This window comes from Choloepus didactylus, chromosome 24, assembly GCF_015220235.1.
Source record: "Choloepus didactylus isolate mChoDid1 chromosome 24, mChoDid1.pri, whole genome shotgun sequence".
NCBI lineage: Eukaryota > Metazoa > Chordata > Mammalia > Pilosa > Megalonychidae > Choloepus > Choloepus didactylus.
Genome location: NC_051330.1, coordinates 6,427,594 through 6,441,447, shown reverse-complemented (window position 1 = coordinate 6,441,447; position 13,854 = coordinate 6,427,594). Strand labels below are relative to the sequence as shown.

The 13,854-nt window shown below is 35.7% G+C and overlaps 1 protein-coding gene across 8 annotated transcripts in view; it reads right to left on the bottom strand.

The window, feature by feature from the left end:
• WDR27 (WD repeat domain 27) overlaps nucleotides 1-13,854 on the bottom strand; it is a 464,468-nt gene that overhangs the window by 406,385 nt on the left and 44,229 nt on the right. For all 8 annotated transcript variants that reach the window (XR_005214116.1, XR_005214117.1, XR_005214118.1 and 5 more), the window contains exons 5-14: nucleotides 11,929-12,042; nucleotides 10,632-10,683; nucleotides 9,504-9,574; nucleotides 8,451-8,571; nucleotides 7,139-7,259; nucleotides 6,546-6,649; nucleotides 5,136-5,203; nucleotides 4,698-4,819; nucleotides 4,207-4,289; nucleotides 3,063-3,141 (exon numbers count right to left, since the gene is read on the bottom strand). Coding sequence is in view for 5 of the 8 variants with exons in the window: in XM_037817757.1 (XP_037673685.1) it covers nucleotides 3,063-3,141; nucleotides 4,207-4,289; nucleotides 4,698-4,819; nucleotides 5,136-5,203; nucleotides 6,546-6,649; nucleotides 7,139-7,259; nucleotides 8,451-8,571; nucleotides 9,504-9,574; nucleotides 10,632-10,683; nucleotides 11,929-12,042 (935 nt within the window). In the remaining 3 variants the exon portion in view is untranslated. The remainder of the gene's footprint in view (nucleotides 1-3,062; nucleotides 3,142-4,206; nucleotides 4,290-4,697; nucleotides 4,820-5,135; nucleotides 5,204-6,545; nucleotides 6,650-7,138; nucleotides 7,260-8,450; nucleotides 8,572-9,503; nucleotides 9,575-10,631; nucleotides 10,684-11,928; nucleotides 12,043-13,854) is intronic.

Sequence of the window (13,854 nt, the reverse complement as noted above, 5' to 3'; positions counted from 1 at the left end):
ACTTGGAAAAGCTAGTTATCAAATTTATTTGGAAAGGGAAGATGCCTCGAATTGCTAAAGACACTCTAAAAAAGAAAAACGAAGTGGGAGGACTTACACTCCCTGACTTTGAAGCTTATTATAAAGCCACAGTTGCCAAAACAGCATGGTACTGGCACAAAGATAGACATATGGATCAATGGAATCGAATTGAGAATTCAGAGATAGACCCTCAGATCTATGGCCGACTGATCTTTGATAAGGCCCCCAAAGTCACCGAACTGAGCCATAATGGTCTTTTCAACAAATGGGGCTGGGAGAGTTGGATATCCATATCCAAAAGAATGAAAGAGGACCCCTACCTCACCCCCTACACAAAAATTGACTCAAAATGGACCAAAGATCTCAGTATAAAAGAAAGTACCATAAAACTCCTAGAAGATAATGTAGGAAAACATCTTCAAGACCTTGTATTAGGCGGCCACTTCCTAGACTTTACACCCAAAGCACAAGCAACAAAAGAGAAAATAGATAAATGGGAACTCCTCAAGCTTAGAAGTTTCTACACCTCAAAGGAATTTCTCAAAAAGGTAAAGAGGCAGCCAACTCAATGGGAAAAAATTTTTGGAAACCATGTATCTGACAAAAGACTGATATCTTGCATATACAAAGAAATCCTACAACTCAATGACAATAGTACAGACAGCCCAATTATAAAATGGGCAAAAGATATGAAAAGACAGTTCTCTGAAGAGGAAATACAAATGGCCAAGGAACACATGAAAAAATGTTCAGCTTCACTAGCTATTAGAGAGATGCAAATTAAAACCACAATGAGATACCATCTAACACCGGTTAGAATGGCTGCCATTAAACAAACAGGAAACTACAAATGCTGGAGGGGATGTGGAGAAATTGGAACTCTTATTCACTGTTGGTGGGACTGTATAATGGTTCAGCCACTCTGGAAGTCAGTCTGGCAGTTCCTTAGAAAACTAGATATAGAGCTACCATTCGATCCAGCGATTGCACTTCTCGGTATATACCCGGAAGGTCAGAAAGCAGTGACACGAACGGATATCTGCACGCCAATGTTCATAGGAGCATTATTCACAATTGCCAAGAGATGGAAGCAACCCAAATGTCCTTCAACAGATGAGTGGATAAATAAAATGTGGTATATACACACGATGGAATACTACGCGGCAGTAAGAAGGAACGATCTCGTGAAACATATGACAACATGGATGAACCTTGAAGACATAATGCTGAGTGAAATAAGCCAGGCACAAAAAGAGAAATATTATATGCTACCAGTAATGTGAACTTTGAAAAATGTAAAACAAATGGTTTATAATGTAGAATGTAGGGGAACTAGCAACAGAGAGCAATTAAGGAAGGGAGAACAATAATCCAAGAAGAACAGATAAGCTATTTAACGTTCTGGGGATGCCCAGGAATGACTATGGTCTGTTAATTTCTGATGGATATAGTAGGAACAAGTTCACAGAAATGTTGCTATATTATGTAACTTTCTTGGGGTAAAGTAGGAACATATTGGAAGTTAAGCAGTTATCTTAGGTTAGTTGTCTTTTTCTTACTCCCTTGTTATGGTCTCTTTGAAATGTTCTTTTATTGTATGTTTGTTTTCTTTTTAACTTTTTTTTCATACAGTTGATTTAAAAAAGAAGGGAAAGTTAAAAAAAAAAAAAAAAGAAAAACAAGGAAAAAAAAAGATGTAGTGCCCCCTTGAGGAGCCTGTGGAGAATGCAGGGGTATTCGCCTAACCCACCTCCATGGTTGCTAACATGACCACAGACATAGGGGACTGGTGGTTTGATGGGTTGAGCCCTCTACCATAAGTTTTACCCTTGGGAAGACGGTTGCTGCAAAGGAGAGGCTAGGCCTCCCTATATTTGTGCCTAAGAGCCTCCTCCTTAATGCCTCTTTGTTGCTCAGATGTGGCCCTCTCTCTCTGGCTAAGCCAACTTGAAAGGTGAAATCACTGCCTTCCCCCCTACGTGGGATCAGACACCCAGGGCAGTGAATCTCCCTGGCAACGTGGAATATGACTCCCAGGGAAGAATCTAGACCTGGCATCGTGGGATGGAGGACATCTTCTTGACCAAAAGGGGGAAATGAAAAGAAATGAAATAAGCTTCAGTGGCAGAGAGATTCCAAAAGGAGCCGAGAGGTCACTCTGGTGGGCACTCTTACGCACACTTTAGACAACCCTTTTTAGGTTCCAAAGAACTGGGGTAGCTGGTGGTGGATACCTGAAACTATCAAACTACAACCCAGAACCCATGAATCTCGAAGACAGTTGTATAAAAATGTAGCTTATGAGGGGTGACAATGGGATTGGGAAAGCCATAAGGACCACACTCCACTTTGTCTAGTTTATGGATGGATGAGTAGAAAAATAGGGGAAGGAAACAAACAGACAAAGGTACCCAGTGTTCTTTTTTACTTCAATTGCTCTTTTTCACTCTAATTATTATTCTTGTTATTTTTGTGTGTGTGCTAATGAAGGTGTCAGGGATTGATTTAGGTGATGAATGTACAACTATGTAATGGTACTGTAAACAATCGAAAGTACGATTTGTTTTGTATGACTGCGTGGTATGTGAATATATCTCAATAAAATGAAGATAAAAAAAACTTTAAGAAAAATATAAAAAAAAATAATAAAATAAAATAAAAAATAAAGCATGGACTAGAACATAGTAAGCAGGCAATAAATGTTTGCTACTGCAGCGGCTGCTACACTACTCGGACTGCAGATTCTAGGATTTGACCCATCACATTGCGATGGCTGGTTTACTATGCTTGCCTCCCCATCTCTACAGCATGATCCTTGAGGACAAGAACCACCGTGTTTTGTCCAAATTTAAGTTCTACATCTTTGATGCAGTTAACATTTCTGTTTCCATTACTGACATAAGCAACTTGTAAGTTACTTCGTGTCCTAAGTCAGTTTAATTGAAAATATGTATTAACTCACCATCAAAATATTTTTCAGACACCTTTATTTCTGAAGTCATAGTTGTAAAAATTGTACTGAAAACAAAGAGTCTACTCACTGTGGGGCACATGCATAGCCAGATGACCTAACTTTATTGTGGAAAACCAGTGGTTGGTCCTTGATGATATTCCATACAGCTACATAAAAATGATTTTTAAGAAAAGACAAATATTTAAGGTTGCAATTCTGTTATGGAAACAGGAAAAGACATAGCTTTGTAAAAACAGAAAAATTTGTAAAAACAGAACAATTTCATGATCTACATGTTTAAGAGGTTTTATACCAGAGGTCAGAACAATCAATGCTAGCAAAAGAAGGTTATATTGGGGAAGGTAGTAAAAGCATAAGAAAATAAAATTTTTATCACATTATTTAAATTATATAAATTGAAGTCTGTTTGATATTTGTATACTTCAAATAATTATTGACCAAAACTTCAAACCTGATGCATAGTCATGGCTAGAGTTTCCACTATTTCAAAAAGATTGCCCAAATTGTAATGAAACATGTGGCATATAACCTAATCTGGGACAGTGTCTGAGAAATAAAAACAGGGAATATGTGAGACAGACAGTAAATAAAATTAAATCTTAGGGCTTAGTGATTAACCAAATGTGGTAACGAGAAAGGAAAGAGGAGACATGGATGACTCAGGGATTCCTAGTTTGTACAGCAAGATAGATAAAAATGCTACTGAGATAGGCGAGAAACAGACATAGGCTTAAAGAAGAAAAAGGACTATAACTATTACTATTAATATGAGTTTTACATTTACACCAAATTTGAATCCTATTACCAGCAAGTAACTGAAACTCAGAAACCGAAAACTTCTCTCCAGAGATTCAATGGAAAAAAAAGGACAGTTCTGAATTGTTTGAAACTCTGGAAGTGGCTATAGACTGGAGAAGGACCCTGCAAATGCCAAATTGAAGACAGAGAATATCAGGTAGGAATCTTCCATCCCAGACCAGCTGGTCTTCTCCCGTCCCCCTTACTAGGTCTCATGTGGGAAAGGAACAGAATCAGCAGACGGGAACCCTCCCACCAGGGACACAGATTTTAAAATCTCTCACAGCAGTGAGACATCACCCACTGTTTGAAGACCCAGGGGACAGGGGAGGACATAACACTGCTAACTATAACGGTAACTAAGAGGACTAATTAAATTTGAATTTTTGTATTTCAGAGTACATTATACTAACCAGACTGTTTCTTACTAGCAGGCTTAGTACTTCTTTTCTCAACAATTCCAAAATACAGTGGAGAGGTTGGTAAGACACAGGAACTAAAATAAAACAAAACTGTACTATTAAAGCAGGCAATCATATGGGAGCTGTTTCAATGAAATACACATTTTCAGAAAAGTTTGAAATAATTAGTTCATATACAGTATTTGGAAATGAGGAAAACTAGCAAGCTTATTCTTGTAAGGAAAAATAGTATAATTTAATAAAGTTGCTCATTTATAATTTGTATTCTATCCTGAAATAAAATAGTGCTGCTCATTAAAATAAACTATAAACCACTTGGTTTTAAACAAGATAGAAGCAAAGTCATGAATAATAATTCCTTTCAAACAGGAAAAGTATAAATGGGGGTTTACTTTTATTTCTTAAGGTAGAAAAAGAATTTAAAATTCTACTGATTGATGACAAACATGAGCCAATATATCCTACTTTAAAAAAGACTGTACCTAGCTAACACTGAAAGATTCTTTCCCACATCAGAGCACTGCTGAGAACTCACGAGGGCAGCAACGTCAATTTTCAATATGGCAATCTTATTTCCAAACAGGGAAGTAAGCAAACAAAAAACCTACAAGGGACAGAGTTGTGATATAGTTAAAAATATTGCAGAACAAAAAGGAAAATTATGGATGTACATCCATAATTCTAATACATTAAAAATTAAATTAATTAAAAATTAAATACAAATTCATTTGTATTAATAGGTATACTATTTGGCTGGTAACAGTAATTATAGAGTTTGTAATTCATAAAAGATTTTCATATATAAATCTCATTTAGTAAGCTAGTTGTTATATTATGCTGAAGAAAGTTAATATAAATCAAAGGCTATAGATAAATACATTTTTACAGAAATTACACATAGTAAATGTCTCATTACTAACCTTATGATCAATAGTTTTGTTCATTATTGCACATGATCCAGCAATTTTAATGCTGAGGCTTCTGAAATCTTAATTTTCAGCAAAGAGAAATGAAAGAACAATGTTTAAGTGGTAAGTAGACAAAACATTCATTCATCCAACAAACAGCAGGCACTGGGGCACGGTGCTACAGGCTGGAAGTGAGAGGGTTCTTACTCTCATGCAGCTTATAGTGTAGGGGAAAATCAGACAACAAACGTATAACTGCAAACAAAAATATTTAACTAAAACTGTGACAAGTGTGGAGAAGACTTTTCAGGGAGAACATTAAGCACCAGGATGTGAGCTAGTGACACTGCAGTTGAATCCTTAAAAAAGATCAAGGATTGGCCAGTGGGAGCAAAACAAGAAGCATGTATAAGATGATGACAGAAAAGATTTGGAGAGTTCAAGAAATTAAAAGAAAGTCATGTTGGTGGGATGCAATGAAAAGAGAGCAAGACTTAAGATGGGAGGTTGAAGATGTGGACATGGGCCAAATCAAGCATAGCTTTGGAGGCTAAGCTAAAGAACCCTGACTTCATCCTAAAACTAATGGAAAGCCATTAAAAAGTTTAAAGTGGGGGAATGGCGGAAGTAAACCTGCATTCAAAAAATAATAAGGTTGGCTTCTGTTTACAAAATGGTTGGAGGACAGGGAGATGAGAAGCAGGGAAATCAGTCAGGAGCCCAGTACAGTATTCTTAGCAAAAGACAGTGGTTTCCTCAAAAGAAGAAAAGGTATGGAAAAACTATTTTGAAGTAGGACCGATAGGATTTGGTTATTGATTAGATGGAGGTATCAGTAATTATTTCCCCATTTTTGGCATGGACAGCTCAGCTGAAAAGGGAGCACTAGAGAGAGAACCAGGGACGAGGAAGAGCATAAATTCAACTACAGATGTGTTGGTCTAAGGTACTTGCTACGTGGTCTAGGTACAGATAGCCACCAGGAAGTCCTGATTGGGCTCAGAGTAGAGACTATTAACATAAGAGTCATCTGTATAAGCCTCGGGAGTAGACACAGGAGCGCTGGGACAGAAGAGGCCTCAGACCCACCCTAATGCATGTGGAAAAGATGGACGGAGGAAGAGACATGGATAAAAGATCTGAAGGTGTGGACGGAAAGAGGGAACAATCCCAAGATGAATTGTGTTCAATGTCGCTAAGAGGTCAAGAAAGGGATTCAGCAACACAGAAGCTCTTGATGACCTTAATTAATAACAGCCATTTATTCCAAATGATTAAACATATCTTTTCCTCACATTCAAATGACTAGGCTTCCTACACTAAAACTTTTCTACTCTCTATAATGGAGAAAGAAGAATATTAAAATTATATGAAATTTATATCAAAGATATAAAGAACTTATATAAGAACTTATGATCTTACCTTTGTAATGTAAAAAGGCTTCCAATTCAAAGTTTGCCAAGTTAAAGATGAATAAACCAGTTGAGCTTCCAATCCATAAACATGTGGTACTCTCAGAAGAAAAACTAATTTCAAAAGACAAAAAATCTTACTTATCTTATTCCTTAAGGTTCAAAAAGAAGTAGAGACCACTATGTCTTTGTATTCTCAGCTCCATTCTCAGTTAGATTCAGCATCACAGCTAATTACCCTTACAAGGGGAAGGAGTAGAGATAAAATTCTGGATAACCCAAAAGGTATCCCTATTTGTTACTGTAGTAAATCGGTCCTTAAAATTTATAATTACATTTTGACTAGGCTTATGACAAAATCTGTTTTGGGTTTCCTAAGTATCCACTAGCTGTCTAGTGAAGACAAGTGACTTAAAAGGCCACAAATCTCATCCCAACTCAAACACACTGTTTTTCATTTTCTTCTAAGGTTTACAAAAATTATTTGGTTCTATTTTTATTACTCTATTTGTACACTGCTTCTTTCAAAAATGAATCTAATGTTCACGTATGTAATTTAAGAGTTTTTCTTTATATGACTTTAGCTAAATTCATCATACTTACAATTCACATTCAGAACATAGATTTAATGACAGATCACAGTGTTCAAGTGTCAACACTGGAAATGTTACTTCAGTCTTTCCTTCTTTGTCCACTTCATTTGTAGAGGAAAGCTGACTCTCTTCTAGGGAACAGAATTAATGGTACTCAGAGAAGTGAGATTAAAATTATTAATCAAGTTAAAAGGCAAATGATTGGCACAGTGGGATGTTGCAGTAAACATATATGTTGCTAGAATTCAAGACATGAGTAGAGAAAAACATTTAGGATTAAACATTTATAAAGAACAGGATTAAAATTAAAAACTAAATTCTATACATACGAGACCTGTAAGGGATAAACATGTAATTTCAAGTGTAAAACAAAAACAAACAAACAAACAGAACAGGGAAAAAGATAGCCAGTTTAAAGAATTTAACTCCATATTTCCTAAAATAAGTTGACAGTTTACTTCAGTAATAAATGAGTTACTTACAAAATGAATAATGAAAGCCAAGATTTAAAGCATTAGGAAAAAATAGATATATTGGATAAAAGGTATCTTCTGGCCTACTCTAAAAAGAAATAGTTTAAAGCCATCTACAAAAACACATAAACTAAAAGAAAAAAATAAATAACAACAATGAAGAACAACTTGTAAGGACAACAGAGCAAAAATACATTTGCTATAATATGAAAAATTAATGGGTTGCAAACTCCTCTAAGAGTTGTTAACTGGATTAAAAAGTAAGATCAAGAGGTCTGTTTGTTTGTTTGTTTTTTCCAGTATAGTGTAAGCTCCTGAAATGAATACATTGCTCCTTTTTTTGTGATGTACCTTCAGATAGAGCTTATGGTGATATGGTAGAAGATCTGGGCGAACAGAAGCAACTTTGAGAGGCAAGGAAAATAACTACTGACAGCAGAAAGGAGGGCTGGACAGCACTCAGAGGACAGCTGAGGTGGAACCACATTGCACACCAGCCTATCACATGTAAAAATCCAAATTTCAGGCTTCTCTTGAAAAACTGTTAGATCTGTCTACCTGGACCCCTACTGCCCCATGACAAGAATCTACTCACCTAACAAGCTGCTGGCCCCTCAGAAGGAATGTCTGCCCTCCTTTTCACCACAGCCCCCACCATGCACACAAAAAACACGGCTCTGTTCCCCCACCCCATTCGCATTTATAACCCCAGGCTCCTCCTAAACAGCAACTGTCTTCTACTTATTTTCTCTCCCTTCGCCAAGTCTGATATATAGCACTGTATATAATGCACGATAAATGCTGCAGAATAAAGCATGAAACCATGTTGAAGACTTTGAGCAACATTACCTAACTGGCTGCACAGTCCAGATTTAACCTTTTTAGTGCAGAAACTATCTCTTTTTTTCCTTAGGTCAATACGCGTCACACAACGATAATGATGTCCTTCAATCAAACTGAAGATCCAAAGCTAGAAAAGCAGAATACACATAGATATATAGCTCTTTCAAAAAATGATATGTAAGAAAAAGCAGTAAAAACTAAATGAGATAAGTGAGACCAGACAAAAAACACGACAAGGTCTTTTGGAGACTTTCATTTGATTGTTTTTCTGTATTCTAAAAATAAGCCAAAATTTTGGAGCACTTTACAATTATTGATACGTCACTTAAGAACACTTAATTTAGGTACAGGCATAACTAAATATATTTTAAATGTCTTCTACAAAACACTTTAAGAGAGACTATAATTTGTTGTCTCCAATAGTCCATTTGCATTCTACTCGCTACATAAAAATCCACAGCTTTCAAAGCCATGAAATGTATTTGACCAGATCACTGGGTTATAAGATATAGAATAATCAACATTTTCAGAAGGAAAAAAACTACCTGACTTCCCAAAAACATATTTTTCCAAAGAGACAAAATGTGTTCCCCAAATTTTATCAATAGCAACTTTCAAAAAAGAGAATAGTATCCATGCTTTGTGTAGTAACCTTAAAACATGCCCCCCCAAAAAAGTAAGTTTCGAAAAACATTAAGTATGATCTTCAGAATATGTAAAGCTTCCCCTAATGTTTATATTAGTGAGTCTTAACTTTTGCTAAACATCAAAATCACATGTGGATATAAAAAAAATATAGATTATTTGGCTCCCCTGAAAACACAAACCAAATATTCAGAAGTGGAACCTGGGCATGTATATTTTAAAACATCCTTAACTAAAACTGGTGCCTACAAAAGGTTACTGCCTCACCACACTGGTGTTGACCAGTTTGTTTGAATTACAAAAAAAATACAAAGTAATATTACCATGCAATTATGAAACAAGGTCCTTTGTGCACATGTGCATGTTGTCATAATAAGGTTTGAAAATTGGAATTTGATTTTGTAGCTCTCTCACCTGGCCATCAGCACATCCAGTAACAAGCTGCTTAAGTTCTTCATTAATGAATAAACGTAGGAGAGGATAGGCTATTGAAATGAACAAGGATAGTTAGCTTTAAAAGTACCTGATATAGTTTAAGCTAAGAATGTTTAGAATTTTAATATTTCTTTCAGCTACATTCAAACCAGTCCAAAATCATTTATTCATCAAAGAAGAAAAAACTCCAAGTTAATACAGATTTTGAAAACTCCCTGAGTATGACAAGTTAGGGAAGCTACCCTAAATAAACAGCATGGGGTATTAATTAAACTCTGCCAAACAAGAATTCTGATAAATCACAAACTATTTGTCCAAACAGAAAAAGCCTGGTATAGTCAAACAATTTCTCTGAAAATTCACTGATTGTAAGAAGCTTTATCACATTAGAGTAAGAACCATACTAGTATTCAATACACATTAAACTTGAAATAATGATTCTTAAGTAAGCCAGAAAAAATAAAATTATGGAATTAATGATGAAAATGGTAATTAGATGTCTTATTTTTCTAAAAATTGTTTCCTATAATATCATTTCTTTTAAAAATTACTCCAAGTATAAAATGTCAAGAACATAGAGAGAGAATTAAGATAAATGGATATTAAAAAGATATGTCCTACAGTGTGAATGTGAAAACCTTGTGGATAACACTCCCTTTATCCAGTGTATAGATGGATGAATAGAAAAATGGGGGACAAAAACTAAATGAAAAATAGGGTGGGATGAGGGGGGATGACTTGGGTGTTCTTTTTTACTTTTATTTTATATTCTGATTTTTATTCTTTCTGGTGTAAGGAAAATGTTCAAAAATAGATTGGAATGATAAACACACAACCATATGATGGTGCTATGAACAGCTGACTGTACACTATGGAAAATTGAATGCTAAAAAAAGATGTCCTAAATAAACTATAAATGGCATAAAATATCAACTTTATAATTAAGTTTTCTTGACAGTCAAATAATAATTCCATATAATTAATTTCCGTAAAATAATTGCAATATAATGTCACAGTTCCATTTTATGGAATAATATAATAATAGTAGTAGTAGTATTTGATTAAATATAGCCTAATTACAGAAAACAAAAAAATTTAAAAATTTACCTGTTAACACTGATGAACTGTATATTAATGACCCCTTACAATGATCCCAGACCTTTAGACAAACACATGTTTCTTTAGAAGAGATAAAAATTCTGCTTTTATTGCTTTAACTTGAACTGATAGTATTAAACAAAAATTAATTTATGTGATTAGATACCTATAAAAGAAAATAATAAAATAAATATTTAAATAATAAAACCGTAGAAATGCAATAAAATATGACAAAATCATAGAGAAAATAACTAATGACATATGCAGAAATAACAATCTGGGGGTTTGGAAGAACTGGTTAGAAACATAAGACAAAAACGTAAGAACAAGACAAGAAACATAAGACATTACCCAGGCACTTAATAAACATTAACAAGATATAAGTAAAAAGCAAAGAATTTATGCAATTTCTATCCTCACTGGAAAGTACTTATTTATCCACTTAACCAACATTTAGATAAACCACTTAGTTTGTCACAGGCACAGTTCTAAGTGCTTTCCAAATATTAACCCCTTTAAATTCTCCTAACAACTCTATGAGGCAACTGGCATCATTTCCATTTTATAGATAAGAAACAGATGCACAACAACGTTAGTTTGTTGCTAAAAGGTGGAGCTGGGATTCTAGACCAGGTGGTCTGCTCCAGAACGGAGAAAAGGGATACACTTTAAGTTTCACCCTACAGAAACTTTAAAGTAACAGAGGAAGGTATTTTTCCCAATATTTATTTTTCTCTTTCTCTCTCTGTCTTGCAGATGTGCATTAATTACCTTCAACTTTTCTCTCAATTACAGTTTATAATATCCTCACATTGTCAGTAAATAATAGTACTAATGCTAGCTAATATGAAGTTGAATGGAAACTGAACCTGCATTTTGATTTAATTTTTTTCCTAAACCCAGCTTAGTCCTGGTTGGATCCTCTGGTTTTAGAAAATGGTTCTTCTGCTCTGGGTACCCTAGGAATTACTGTAGAGACACATTTTAACTCTTAGTGGGCTCTGAATTATTCCAGCAGCTGAATCAAACCAGTCTTGGGAACTTGGGGGTCACAACAGGTGTGTCGTCAAGGAATCCAAACCCGGCCTCCCCAGTCACAGCCTGGGCACCCCGGCCAAAGCGTTCAGCACCTCTGAGCCTCAGTTCCTGTATCTAAATTTAGGATAACAGATATCTTACAGAACTGTGGTAAAAATAAAATGATACATGCGATAATGATCATAAACCAAAAAGCACTAAGAAAATGTCTTCCTAAGTACTATTAAACTATCTATTATATCTAAAAGCAGTTTGTTCATCTCCTTACCTTAAAGCTTCTGTCTTCAGATACTGAGATTACAATATTTGCTTGCCAAGTACAAAATTCAACTGCAGTCACTCGACCCAGATGGCCCTCCAGCTCAACTAGTATAGACTGATTCTAGGATAATTTGTGAAGAAAAATTAGGAATTGATGTTTTGATAATTGTTACTATTAAGCAGTTTTACATATATCACAGAAGACAGTTCCCATTAAAATAAATTCTACTTTACAAAATCTTCTCTTCTAAATTTGAAATTATTTGTATATAAATGTAGACGTAAGAAGTCAGATGACTGAGCTAAGAGGAAAGCATAAGGAGTCACAGGCCACACGCACCAGTTTGGATGTATTATGTCCCCCAAAATGACATGTTCTTTGATGCAATCTCGTGGGGGCAGACGTACTAGTATTGATTAGGTTGGAATCCTTTGATTGAGTGTTTCCACGGAGACGTGACTCAATCAACTGTGGGCAAGACCTTTGATTGGATAATTTCCACAGAGGTGTGGCCCTGCCCATTCAGCATGGGTCTTGATTTAATCATTGGAGCCCTGTATAAGAGCCCAGACAGAAGGAGCTCACTGCTGCTGCAGCTGAGACAGACATTTTGAAGACGGCCATTAGAAGCTTATGCTGACATTCTGGAGAGCGCCATTTTGAAACTCAACCTGGAAGAGGCAGACACCAGCCACGTTCCTTCCGAGCTAACAGAGGTTTTCCAGATGCCAACAGCCTTTCTTCAAAGACCGTTGATGCCTTACCTTGGATACTTTATGGACTTAAGACTATAACTGCGTAACCAAACAAACCCCCTTTATAAAAGCCAATCCATTTCTGGTGTTTTGTATAATGGCAGCATTAGCAAACTGGAACACCACATTATCAGCAATTTTAAAAGATAAAAACTAAGGCTAACCCGAAGTAAAATTAAGGAGCAAGCATTTTCTCACCATTTCCTACTTTCTACTTTTCACATCTTACACCCTGTTTTCTGCTGCCAAGTTCCCAGCATAAACCCCTGGGGAGGTAGAGTTGATTCTCAACCTTTTATTGTCCACTTCTCCTTCCCCTTCCCTCCTTCCCTCCTCCCCTCCCCTGCCCTTCCCTTTCATTCCCTTCCCTTCTCTTCTACCCTTCCCCTTCCATTCTTCCTTCTACCCCTCTGCCTCCTCCTCCTCCTCCTTTATCTTTCTCTCTCCTTCTCTCTCTTCCCACCCCCCATCATCAAAACTTATCTATCCAGGGTCCTATACTCTTCAACATCTACTCTCTGTTAAGGATTTACTAAAATAAAACAAGAGAGTATATGAATGGCTTACTAATGACTTGTCCTTCCCTCCTAAATGCTTAAAACCTCTTAATAGCTGTAGTCAACCTCTTGGAAGACAACGTTCCAAGCTAGAATCCCATAACATGCCTTGAGAAATAAAGTAGTAAGAGTATCAGGCATTAGCGCAAAGAGACACCAGACCCCTAAGGACAGGGTGTTTTTCTTGAACTTTATGGCATTCAATTTAGACAAGACAAATGTCTCCTAATATATATACAAAATGTGTATGTGCATGTGTGTGTGTGTGTGTGTATAATTCAGAGTGACCAACAGATATTTGAGTCTAGATTTCTTTAATAATACAACATACAGACATTTATAAGCACATTTATCAACAATATTTAGAATATTGAGCATATAATGCCAATTAGCATCAGATTATAAAAATAAAAGGCAAATTTATAACATGTAAGAGTAAGTATAGTTATGAGACTGAGTGTTACGAGATCTAGATTTCTACTCCCTCCAATTTCTAAAAAGCAAAGATAGTCTATGAATAAGATTATACCCTGAAAATAATTTTATTTCATTTTGATATTTTATGATTGTATTTTATGTTAATTAAAAAGTAGCTCTGCTAAGCCAACTCAGCAGGTGAA